Genomic DNA, 11,629 nt, shown 5'->3' on the forward strand with positions numbered 1-11,629 from the left:
TAGTTTTTTATCGAATTTTTTGTTGTGAAATTGTTTACCTAGGCTTATCCAATTGGCAAATACTCATTTTTATTACCCGATAAAACCCTTTACAGCATACGTCGCCGTATGCCAGACCACGTCTCCACTCTCCATCAATCATCACTATGACACTATCATCCACTAGACCAAAACTAGGTAAGTACAAATTTTCGAATCGGGTTCGCAATTTTCCCCCACTCTCTCAAGTGCAATAAAAAGTAGAAAGTGACTTTTATCTTTGCCCATATCATATCATATACACAAAAAGTAAAAAAAGAAAAAAAGAAAAAAAAAAGGGACACAGAGACACAGACAAGTAGACAACACAGCCACTCGCCGCCCACCGTCACACAGTCGCACTTGAGTCTTGAGTAGCTGCTTCAACTTCAAGCACTCTTCCCCTCAAACTCAATGGCCTCCAACACCTCGGCTATCATCGCTTGGGGGTCAGGAGAGGATGGGCAATTGGGAATAGGGAACAACGAAGAGAAAGAATGGGCGTATCCCATCAAAGCCCTCGATTCCTACTCCGTCCGCTCCGTCGTTGCCGGCAGCCGCAACTCCCTCGCCATTTGCGACGACGGAAAGGTCCCTTCCTTCTATTTCACTTCATTATATTCTCTATCTCTTTTAAACTCACTCCTTCTACTACTACTACTACAACAACTACGCTAGAAAATTATTGTATTGTGTATCTTAAATGGTTAAGCCCAATTAGCTCTACCTCTGCCTCATTTCCTAGTAATGAGGTCTTGCATTTAAGACTATAGTTGTTAGTATCGAACGATACGAATCCAATCAAACTAAGAAAGTATCCACTATACTCATGAATTGTACAATACATAATTGAATATTTTTATGTATCGGACGCTACTTTGATAGGTGGGTTTAAATTGAGATTTTAGAGCAAAAATAAAAGATAGTAAATGTATGAGATGAAGAAGAAGAAGAGGATTTCAATGATGACATGATTTTGCAAAATGATGATACCATTGGCATTGAGATGAGGTTGATTGAGTAATATGATGAGAGGAAAAATATAAATAGCTTGTAAATATATTTTAATTTGATTTATTTAGTTAGCTTTGTTCAATATTATTGCACAAATGATGATTAAATTAGTCATTAATTAATATGTTCCAAATTTATAATAAATATAACATTAATACATGTATATCTATAATGTTTATGTAAGTTTTATAAAGCAATTTTGTTGTATCTTACAATGTGATTGGGTTATGAATCAGTGTATATCTCTAACACCTACTACTATTATTGATTTTTGTTTTGTCTTGTTTTGTTGGGTTGGATTGGGTGGTTGTTAGTTGTTCACATGGGGGTGGAACCAAAGAGGGACATTGGGGCACCCACCAGAGACCAAGACTGAGAACATTCCGAGCCAGGTTAAGGCACTAGCCAATGTTAAAATTGTTCAGGTAATTGTTGTAATTTTGATCACCATTGCTTTGAGTATAAATGTGGAAAGATTGGTTTCTGTTGGTATAATATTTCCATTTTGGGTGTTTTGATTTGTTCTAGGCAGCCATTGGTGGGTGGCACTGTTTGGCTGTGGATGAACAAGGCCGAGCTTATGCCTGGGGTAATTTAACTAACCTTTGTTTATCTTGCTTATTTCTTTACTTTATTGAGATTAAAAAAAGAAACATATTTAAAACATTGGGGATTTAGATTTTTCATAATTTATAATTAAAAAAGGGTTCAATCAACTTAGCTGAGGCCTGAGTGCATTAAATTAGCTAAGTTGGCATTTTGTTTGTGACATTTTGAAAAAATAACAAGATACACTTAAGTATGGTTTCTTTATTTTTGCTTTGTTGTCTCAATGAGTGAGGATTAGTGGTATTCTGTTGATGTGTGGGAAATTGACGCAGGTGGAAATGAGTATGGGCAATGTGGGGAAGAACCAGAGAGGAAAGATGACACTGGTAGGCCTTTGCGAAGGGATATAGTGATTCCTAAGATTTGTGCACCAAAGCTTGTAGTTCGTCAGGTAATTTTTATTCATGCCAAAGTGTGGAACTATACTAGAAGTTTAAGCATTTAATACTCATTCTCTGGCTTTGTTTTATTTCTCAGCAGCTTGGCATTACATGCTTTAAGTGTGCTCTTTTATAAAATTTTATTACTTATCAAAATATTTATATGCTTTAAGTGCCAGAGCTCTACATTGCATTATTATAAACATTGGTTTTTATGAATTTTATTTGAGCCACTTGGCATGCAAATAAGCTTGTCATCGTTTTCTGGGAGTCAGCTTCATCCTTGTAGGCCACAATGACATTAAAATAGCTGTTCCATTGTTAGGACAATAACAGAAGAATAGGAAAGTAAGCTCTTTTAAATTCCTCTGGCTATGTAATTCATGATCAAGATCAGAGCTAGAGTCTTATTATGTTTTGCATTATACTGATTTTTTGGATATCTTTTGAATGCACTATTCAGAAATAGAGTTTGACACTGGTTTGGAACCTAAGTTGGTCTAGAACTAGTGGTCTCATTAGGGGAGTGATGCCACAAGTGCAAAAAGGAAAAACTGGGGAAAAACAATTAACAGAAAAGAAAGGATAGGACCTAGGAATCAGAATCTAGATTTCTTGGAATCAGCACCAAGTAGGAAAAACATAGGAATCAGCACCTAGGTTTCCAAGAATCAACTGTCAACTATTGGAAAATTCCAATATCAAATTTCATTTGTCAAATCAAATATTTATAAGGAAATTAATTTAAACCTTAAACATTATCCCAAATGATCCTCAATAATAATAAAATTACAATAATGAAATTTTAAATTATAATTAGCATTGCTTTTGGTATCCACATGAGGGAGATAGGGGAGTGGGGGGTATTTATTTCTTCATTTTCTCGTATTTTTCTAGATAGTTATAAATAATAATACATTATGTTTGGTCGCACTTGAGGGGAGGGAACAGAAAGGAAAGAGAAGAGGATATCTTTCCTTATGTGTGTTTGGAAGTAGGGAGGAAAAGATAGAAAACAAATGAATAAATCTTGCACTTGTTTGGTTTGTAAAGGAAAATATGTTTGATTTATATGCCCTTATGGATATATTTGACATATTTCAATATTATATAAGTACAATTATATATATATATATATATATTGAATTTGCATGTTTATTAGGGGGTTACAAATAATTTTCTTAGGATTAGATGTCCCATGTGCGGAAAACGTCTTGTTAAGTTTGGGTAAAAGAGAAAAATTGTACACACACACACACACATAAAATATATGATAACTATAACATTTCAACCTTTTATTTTTATTTTTATTTTGCATGTTTTATTAAGGGGTATAAATACTTTTTTGTTCTTGATTTCAACATCTCACACCTGGATAATAACTAGTTAAGCTTGGATAAGATAGAAACAAAAAATTATGTATTTAAAGAATTGGAAAAAAGTTCAGCAAAATAACAAACTATTAAAAAAGCAATAAATTAGTAAAATAAAGGGCATTAAAGTAATATGAACCCAATTTGCGACACAAGATGGTGGACTCGTTTGAAATCCCATCCATCCACATCATCAACCATACCTTTCCTTCCCTCCTTCCCATGAACCAAACAAGGGAACCAAGCCACTTTTCCATCAATTTCTTCCCTAATCTCTTCCTTCCCTCCTATTTTCACCAAACCAAACATTGTGTTACACCCATATTGAGAAATGTTTTTCATCTTCATATGATGGATATGATGCAGTTGAACTTAAGTTAAGTATCACTGAAGCACTGTTATTTTGTAAATCTTGTTTTTTCATCATCTTCATGATTACAGTTTTTGAAACTCATTCAATGACCTGATCCATTTCTTTTAGCTATCATTTCAATTCATAGTGCAGTTCATTCCAAGATTCATTCTAGTGATTTGTCCATGGAATGCAGAAGTCTTTACTTATAATACCATTCATAGTTTCTATGTGCCTCATCTATTCAACATGCATGGATAAGCACATATTTTTTTTTATTAATGCAATTCTAAGTATATGTTTTTTAACTTAAAAAGAAAAAGAAAAACACATTTTTTGATTAATGAACTCTTAAGTAACCTGGGACTGGGAATTTATTTGTTATTTAAGCACAGTATTGGAAGTTTCTTGTCTCCACCTCCTTCTCCGTTCTATCTGCATATTTGCATTCATACATTGACATGGCTAGCTCTATTTGTGCGTTTAATATCTTCTAACTTCTTATGTCACAGGTAGCTGCAGGAGGTACTCACTCTGTAGTACTCACACGTGATGGGAATGTATGGACATGGGGTCAGCCATGGCCTCCTGGAGACATGTATACCCCTCTAAGACTTAATTCTGTCATTTTATTTTTTATGAATCTCTTGTACCTAATTAATTAAACAGGTCAGCTTGTTACTGACCTTATGGAGTGTGCTTTACTGGCATTGTAACTGCATGCTTAAAAAATAAGTAGTTTTTCAGTTTTAGTTGACATAATCTTTATATTGTATTTACAGAAAACAGATCTCTGTTCCTGTTCGAGTACAAGGTCTTGAAAGAGTGAGGCTCATTGCAGTTGGAGCATTTCATAACCTGGCTCTCCAAGAAGATGGAACTTTATGGGCATGGGGTAATAATGAATATGGACAACTTGGAACCGGAGATACTCAACCAAGATCACAACCTATTCTTGTTAATGGGCTTTCTGGACTTACTTTGGTTTGTACTTTCATTTAAAATCCTTTTTTTTAATCTGCCTGCTTTATTTCCATTAGGTATTAATGGCTATCACCATGGATGTTGCTTTCAATTTCATCTGAATGTGTGGCTTCTGAAATTTTATGAATTTGTTATTTCTGATTTTCTCTGATTAATAATTTCTACACTAGTTCTGCCATTACCGTTCTGTTGAATTGGGTGTAAAGCATGCTTAGGTTCATGGCATAGGAAGGAAACTTATAAAGTCCTTTGTTGACCTAGTTACTAGGCTTCATCTGGTTGCAAGCTTTTTGGCTTTCAGGCATGAATAATTTTACAGTTCAAGTTTTCCTTGAGTCATAATATTTTGTGAAAACAACTGAAGAAAAAGGGTTCAAGAATCCAATTGGTTGTGGAGTGTGTTTTCTTTTTTCATTCCTACACTTCTTTATTGGTAAGTTATAAAGGCACCCAATAGATCTTGAATACATAACCTTACCCTCCATCCAATGCATGGACACATTCAACTTTGAAGCATGTGTGGAAGCTTGCAACTTGATGTGTTTGTTGGAATCCACTTGGCTGAATGCATCAACCCAGTCAGCAGTTCACATAAGTTTGAGATGAAAACCATTAGCACATGTTTTGTCAGGTCTTGACAAAATAGAAATGTTGCTTATTTAGCCAATTGCTTCTACTCTTCTATCACGTTAGTCTAAAAAATCCATTCTAGAACTACTTCAGAGACATAACTGAGTACATTGTGTAGTTTCTTTGCGAAGTCCTCATTTGCATCTACGATAAAAACATGTGAATCCTTGAAACAAGACGGGAGATGCAACTTAGTTTTTTCACAAATGTCACCAATAAAACATTTGGTGGAAAGGTTTAGTACTATCAAAAGTTGATAACACACACTACTTATGCAAATCATAATAAACAATAGATAACGAGCACCTTCCTAACATCAAATAGAACTGCAACTTTTTTTGCTTCTATCTAGTTTCAGTTTCCAATGTTTTTACAAGTTCTGATATCTTATATTCTTATACATTTTCTTGTTGGCCAGTTATAACTAATTAATCTTTAATTTTCGTTGTTGACATTTATGCTCTAGTTAGGATAGAAACAATGACTTACATATGTTATGCTAGATAAATTTTTAAAACTGTGCTTATTTATTGGTTCATGTTGTAACTCGTCTGACATCCCCTTTACCTGTATGCACGTCTAGGTTGATATTGCTGCTGGAGGCTGGCATTCTACTGCATTGACGGATGATGGAGAGGTGATCTCTCTCTCTCTCTCAAGACATTCTTTTTTGGTGTATATCTATTGTATATTGTTATTTTTACTTGGTCAGGAGAAATTAGTTGAAAACATGAAACTTCAAAGTTAAATTGACCAAATTGCAAATTGAAGTGAGCTTTTGTTTAAGAATAAAAATTAATCCTGCTTGAGAACTCAGATAGCGTTTTAATTCATTTTAGTCATGATTTGCAACCAAAGCAAAAGTTAACGTTTGTACTATCTTTACTATTAATTTATCCTTTTATGTTTTATGTTATAACTGAATTGGCAACTGGCTAGGCCATTGCCTACTGGAAAAAGAAGCCGAGTTACACTCAAGGTTTTAAGTTTATTGCCTTAAAATATCAGCCATTCCCTTGCAGGTGTATGGATGGGGAAGAGGTGAACATGGGAGGCTGGGATTTGGAGATAGTGACAAGAGCAGTAAAATGGTGCCTCAGAGGGTTAATTTACTAGCTGGAGAGGACATTGTTCAGGTACCGGCATTTTATTTATTTATTAGTATTGTTCAGGAACCAGCATAGATTTATTTTGGGCACATCACTAGCAATAGATTAGCTTAATTGGATTATAGTTGGATGTACAGCTCACAAATATGGTGTCATAATCTGCGTTGTGTTGAATGAGTGGGAGATAGAATCAAATCTGCTAGCATATATTATATATTTTAAAAAGTCAAAACTGCTAGGTTTTAACTTTCCTTTCAATCCAAGGACATCATTCCACATGTCTTGCATTACCAAAAAACAAATTAATAAATAATCTGAGGGTCTGCAACAGGTTCAAAAGTACTAGATCATATCAAGAACCATGGACAAGAAAAAAACTGAAAAAGAAAAAAGTGAACATCCTCTGGGATGGAGGTATTTGTTCTTCCCCAAGTACTTGTGGAAGCATCGCCATAAAGAACTTCCAGTGTTTCCCGTAGTTTAAAGGCATAAATCCAATTTTCAGAATCACTTTTTATATTTTTAATATTATATTTTATTTTTAAAACAGAGAACAGTCATTAAAGATTCAACACAAATGCTAATTATTGAAAGGGAAATATGTTATTTCTCCAAATAATTGCTGTATTTGTAGAAATCTCTATGAAATGTAGTTGCCAATGAGCTTTAATTAAAATGGAACCTCCTCCACCTCTTTCGTTAGAGTGAGATGGAGGTGAGTTCATGGGTTCAGACTTCAAAACCCATGAGGCGTGTGTATAATTCCAATATAAAATTACTATTAAGTGCCATTTCAATTAATTTAGATGCTTAAAAATCCATAATGAAATTGCTGATATTCATGTTAGGTTTAGAGATACCTCCTTATTATCCTTATCATTTACTTCCTTCTTATCCTATATTTTTTGCATTCATGGCATGATAGAAATCTTTTTGAATTGACAAAGGGTTAGCATCCCTTGGAAATGAGATCATTTATGCAGGAACAAAGATGAGTCTATTTTGTGATCTGTTACATATTAATTGAGTCCTTAGCATGGTGTAATCATGTATATCATAGTTTTAGCACACAACTTATGACACCATTAAGTTTTTTATACTCATTTTCAGGTGATGCCCTATGCATCCTCATTTTGCTTTTGTTGCAACTCCTATGGATGTGCATGTTCCTCCAAAGGCTATTAGGGAAATTGTTTTTAGTATCATTTCAATACTTAGAAATCTTTGGGGGAAAAAAAACTCTCTTCTTTTTGAAAGTCTGTTACAAATTTTGCTCATCTGTGATGCAGGTGTCTTGTGGAGGCACGCATTCAGTTGCACTTACGCGTGATGGGCGCATATTCTCAGTATGTATTTTGAACACTCTTTCACGTCGATGCTGTGACAAGAAGACTGATTTTTGAATATAAATAATGAACATGTATTCAAAAAAAGAATAAGAAAAAAAATGAATTAAAAAAAAAAATTTTGAACATTCTAACCCTCGGTGGGTTTTCTTGGCATTTGTACCATACAAGTGTTAAGAATGTAACTATGACATTAACATGGTATATGCCATCTGAAATTATCAAGAATGTTATTAACTTATAATAATAATAATAATAATAAAAAGACATGAACATGGCATATTACATCTATAAAGTTTGGCAATTATGCCATATGACATTTAAGGGGACATGTTAAGAGATTAAAAGATTAGGAGAAATAGTGTTTTGATTTAGACTATTCTGAAGGTCTTTTACATTAGGTAATTATTTATATTATCTTCCATTAATGCAGGTAAGTGCTTGAAATTTATTGTATTTACTGACTTGCATTAGTCTATTTATATTATGTTTTCTTATTGTTATCATGTGGCCAAAGTCTTCTTCACTGAGGCAATACCAAACTCACTAGAGAGTTGAGAACACCAATTTGGCTTGATAATTTTTTTGGGTGACACGTCATTGAATGTAGAATATATATATATATATATATTTAAATGAACAATAAATTTCATTGCTTGGAAACACACCAGTACAACACACTGTTTATGCAGCAAAATCAAATACAACACAAGCCAAAACCAGAAACAGCCAACCAACCAAGGGAAGCCTACATCAGAGACCCATTAAGCACACCAAACCAGATCATCGATCAAGCACAGAAAAAGGAATTCTACAAGTGCTACAAAGGAACCTATTTTAGTTTGTGTTTTTTACATTCCTACACCAAGATAATCTGACTCTAAGATTAAAGATAATTCTTGAAATCACTTTTTCTGTAGTGCACACCTTGCCATCATGAGTCCTTCCATTTCTTTCAGCCATAGGTGGTAAATAGCTGCTGTCCCAGCTAAGCTGCAGATGACTTTCTGAAAACTCTTACTCTTCACCTTCTTCACAGTCCAAGCTAATTCAAAATTCCAATTGTTAAAGACAAGAATAAAATAATATGAAGAAGCAGAAGCCATAAAGAGAAAATAATACAAGGGATTACGTGGTTTGGCCAACGGCCTACATCCACAGAATAAAACCCTAGCGGCTACATCTTTATTTTATACTCAACTCGTCAATTATAGTGAATCCTAACCGGGTATAATATATAGAGACTAGAAGCAGAGGGAACCCAATAAGGGCTTATAACATAACTGGGCCTATTGGGCCATTAACATCAAAATAAACTCAATACTTTAACACCAGTCTCCAGTCTTCTTTTTTAAATGAGACATTTTCTCTACCACCCCTTACCCGATTCTTTTAGAGAAAGAACTCTCACGAGATATATGATCCCTTGATTCTAGCTTGCTTCTACAGAAAGAACATAGTAGTCACCTTGATATACCCAAGCGACAAGCCTGTTTTTAGTTGTTGGCCTATCAGGAATAGCTAACCAACTAATATAAGGTGTGCTTAGGAATGTGTTTTGGAAACCAAACCAGCCTCCACCACACTTACAACAGATTTTCAGACACAAATATAATTCCAGGTTTCTTTGCAATTGTATTGCTTATTATGTGCTGGGAGCCATTCCACCTTGTTCTTACCACCTAAATGCACATCAAACATCTTTTCTTGGATGTGAACTAGATCGTCAGATCTGGCAATTACAATGACCATCAGATGTAATAGTAGACTATTTGCTGGTAGGTTTTATTGCAGGGTCATTACAATCCTATGGCTATATTTCAAGAGTGGAGGGCCATCTGGATGCCAATTGTCAGGTATAGTGAATATCTGTTCACCATTGCCTGCCTACGAGTCTCTCAATAAAGACCTTGCTTCAGCTCTCAAATGGAGGATCTTCTTCCAATCCCAAGAGCTGTCAGTTGGAACAACAATCTCCCAAAATGACCTTTCAACATATATGCTTGTGTCCCTGCCACCCAAATTGACTCACCCAGCTCTAGCAGACTCCAGATGAATATGGTGACAGTCATTCTATTCCATTCAACAGCTGTACACCACCTTCTCTTCTAGGAAAAGTGATAGTCAGACCAACCTATTTTAGTTGGTGCTTTATTATCAGCAAAACCGCTCCACAAGGAGTTAAATTTCTGTTCTACTCCAGAATGTAACATAGATATATTTTCATTTCATTATCTTGTTTGGTCATGTGATAGTTTGTTGTGTCTTCTTTATATCTAGTTGTGTTTCATGCTGTTTTTTTTTTTTTTTTTTTTAAAAGATAGAGGAATTTTAGTGAGAGAATGGGTTGACCAAAGGGAGATTTTGATGCATGAGAGTGTGCAAGGGTTTTTAAGTCACTGTGGATGGAATTCTGTGTTGGAGAGCATATGTGCTGGGGTTCCAATCCTTGCATGGCCTATGGTGGCAGAGCAACCTTTGAATGCAAGAATGGTTGTGGAAGAGATAAAGGTGGGACTGAGGGTTGAGACATGTAATGGGTCAGTGAGAGGGTTTGTGAAGTGGGAGGGGTTAGAGAAAATGGTGAAGGAGTTGATGGAAGAAGAGAAAGGTAAGGAGGCGAGGAAGAAGAGCAAAGAGGTGGCACAGATGGCCAAGAAAACTATGGAGGAGGCTGGATCGTCCAAGTGCACATTGGACTTGCTCATTGATGAGATATGTGGCAAGAAGACATGATCATCAGGTGCATATATATAATATCATAGCTTATTTCATTGTATCTAATTAAGCACTGAATAATTTGCGACTTCTCCACTTAATTTGTGTAGTGTTATATTAAATTACTTTAGTAGAACACCAAGAGTCAATATCTAAATATAGGCTACTTATCTATTTGATGCAATCCCTCCTATTGTACACATACACACTCAACAAACATACACGGCCATATAGACTGAAATTGTGTATTTAAAACTTAATTTCAAAAGGGAGTGTGCATGTATAATAGGGATTGTGTAATAAGATTTACCAAACAACTATTATTACAATTTTTTTTCACACAATAGACTCACTTTCCTTGCGTACTTTAGGTCATTGCCTCTAATATTGGAGCCGACCCCAATTAAATTATGCTAAATTCTTAAAATGATTTTTTAGATCTTTCTTATACAACTTTTCATCCCTATAATTTAGACAACTTTATGTAGAATGTTACAACAAGTGCCTTAATAACTTATTATGTCTAACTCGAAAGTTGTCTTCTAATCATACAAAACAATGGTAGATTTTACAGAGGGTTAACATGTCTAAGGTAGACAGCATTACCATTTACCAACACTGAGGGTTGTTTGAGTTTTCTGAGCTAAAAATAGGAGATGAATATTATTTTTAGGATAAAAAAAGACCACACCCAGTACACAATGCTTTTCACTAGTTGGTAGATCCCATTGTTTATTAATTACAGTTTTTTTTTTTTTTTTTTTGAGTTGATTATGATTATATAGACCTTATTGTTGACTAATCACAGAGAAAAGATCCTAGATTTGGGCTAAAATCAAGGACTTGAGTTGATTATATAAGCCTTATGGTTGACTAAATACACAGAAAAGATCCTTAATTTGGGCTCAATAAAGAATGAGTTATACGATCAAGTGCAATACTTAAAATATTACACACCATACGCAATTGCCCTTAATGGTTGAGATTGAGAGCTAAAAAAAAAAAAAAAAAAAACAAAACAAAAAAACTAAAACAAACAAACAAACAACTTTCAATCTCAATGAGAAAAAAAAAAAAAAAAAAAAAAAAAAAAAAA

At 34.4% G+C, this 11,629-nt stretch overlaps 1 protein-coding gene across 1 annotated transcript; it reads left to right on the plus strand.

Moving 5' to 3' along the window:
• Nucleotides 1-230: 230 nt before the first annotated feature.
• On the plus strand, nucleotides 231-10,062 carry LOC112027304 (ultraviolet-B receptor UVR8). The gene is made up of 10 exons (XM_024059984.2): nucleotides 231-609; nucleotides 1,347-1,457; nucleotides 1,561-1,621; nucleotides 1,914-2,032; nucleotides 4,259-4,344; nucleotides 4,529-4,730; nucleotides 5,944-5,997; nucleotides 6,383-6,496; nucleotides 7,759-7,815; nucleotides 9,598-10,062. The coding sequence occupies exons 1-10, from the start codon at nucleotides 433-435 to the stop codon at nucleotides 9,718-9,720; spliced, it is 1,104 nt and encodes a 367-aa protein (XP_023915752.1). The 5' UTR covers nucleotides 231-432; the 3' UTR covers nucleotides 9,721-10,062.
• The last annotated feature ends 1,567 nt before the right edge of the window (nucleotides 10,063-11,629 follow it).

The sequence above is a fragment of the Quercus suber genome, unplaced genomic scaffold (genome assembly GCF_002906115.3).
Source record: "Quercus suber isolate HL8 unplaced genomic scaffold, Cork oak 2.0 scaffold_548, whole genome shotgun sequence".
NCBI lineage: Eukaryota > Viridiplantae > Streptophyta > Magnoliopsida > Fagales > Fagaceae > Quercus > Quercus suber.

Coding starts and splice junctions, on each gene's coding strand:
- LOC112027304 (XM_024059984.2), top strand. CDS start 433: ATGGCCTCCAACACCTCGGCTATCATCGCTTGGGGGTCAGGAGAGGAT. Junction 610..1,346: donor CCATTTGCGACGACGGAAAG/GTCCCTTCCTTC, acceptor GGTGGTTGTTAG/TTGTTCACATGGGGGTGGAA. Junction 1,458..1,560: donor CCAATGTTAAAATTGTTCAG/GTAATTGTTGTA, acceptor GATTTGTTCTAG/GCAGCCATTGGTGGGTGGCA.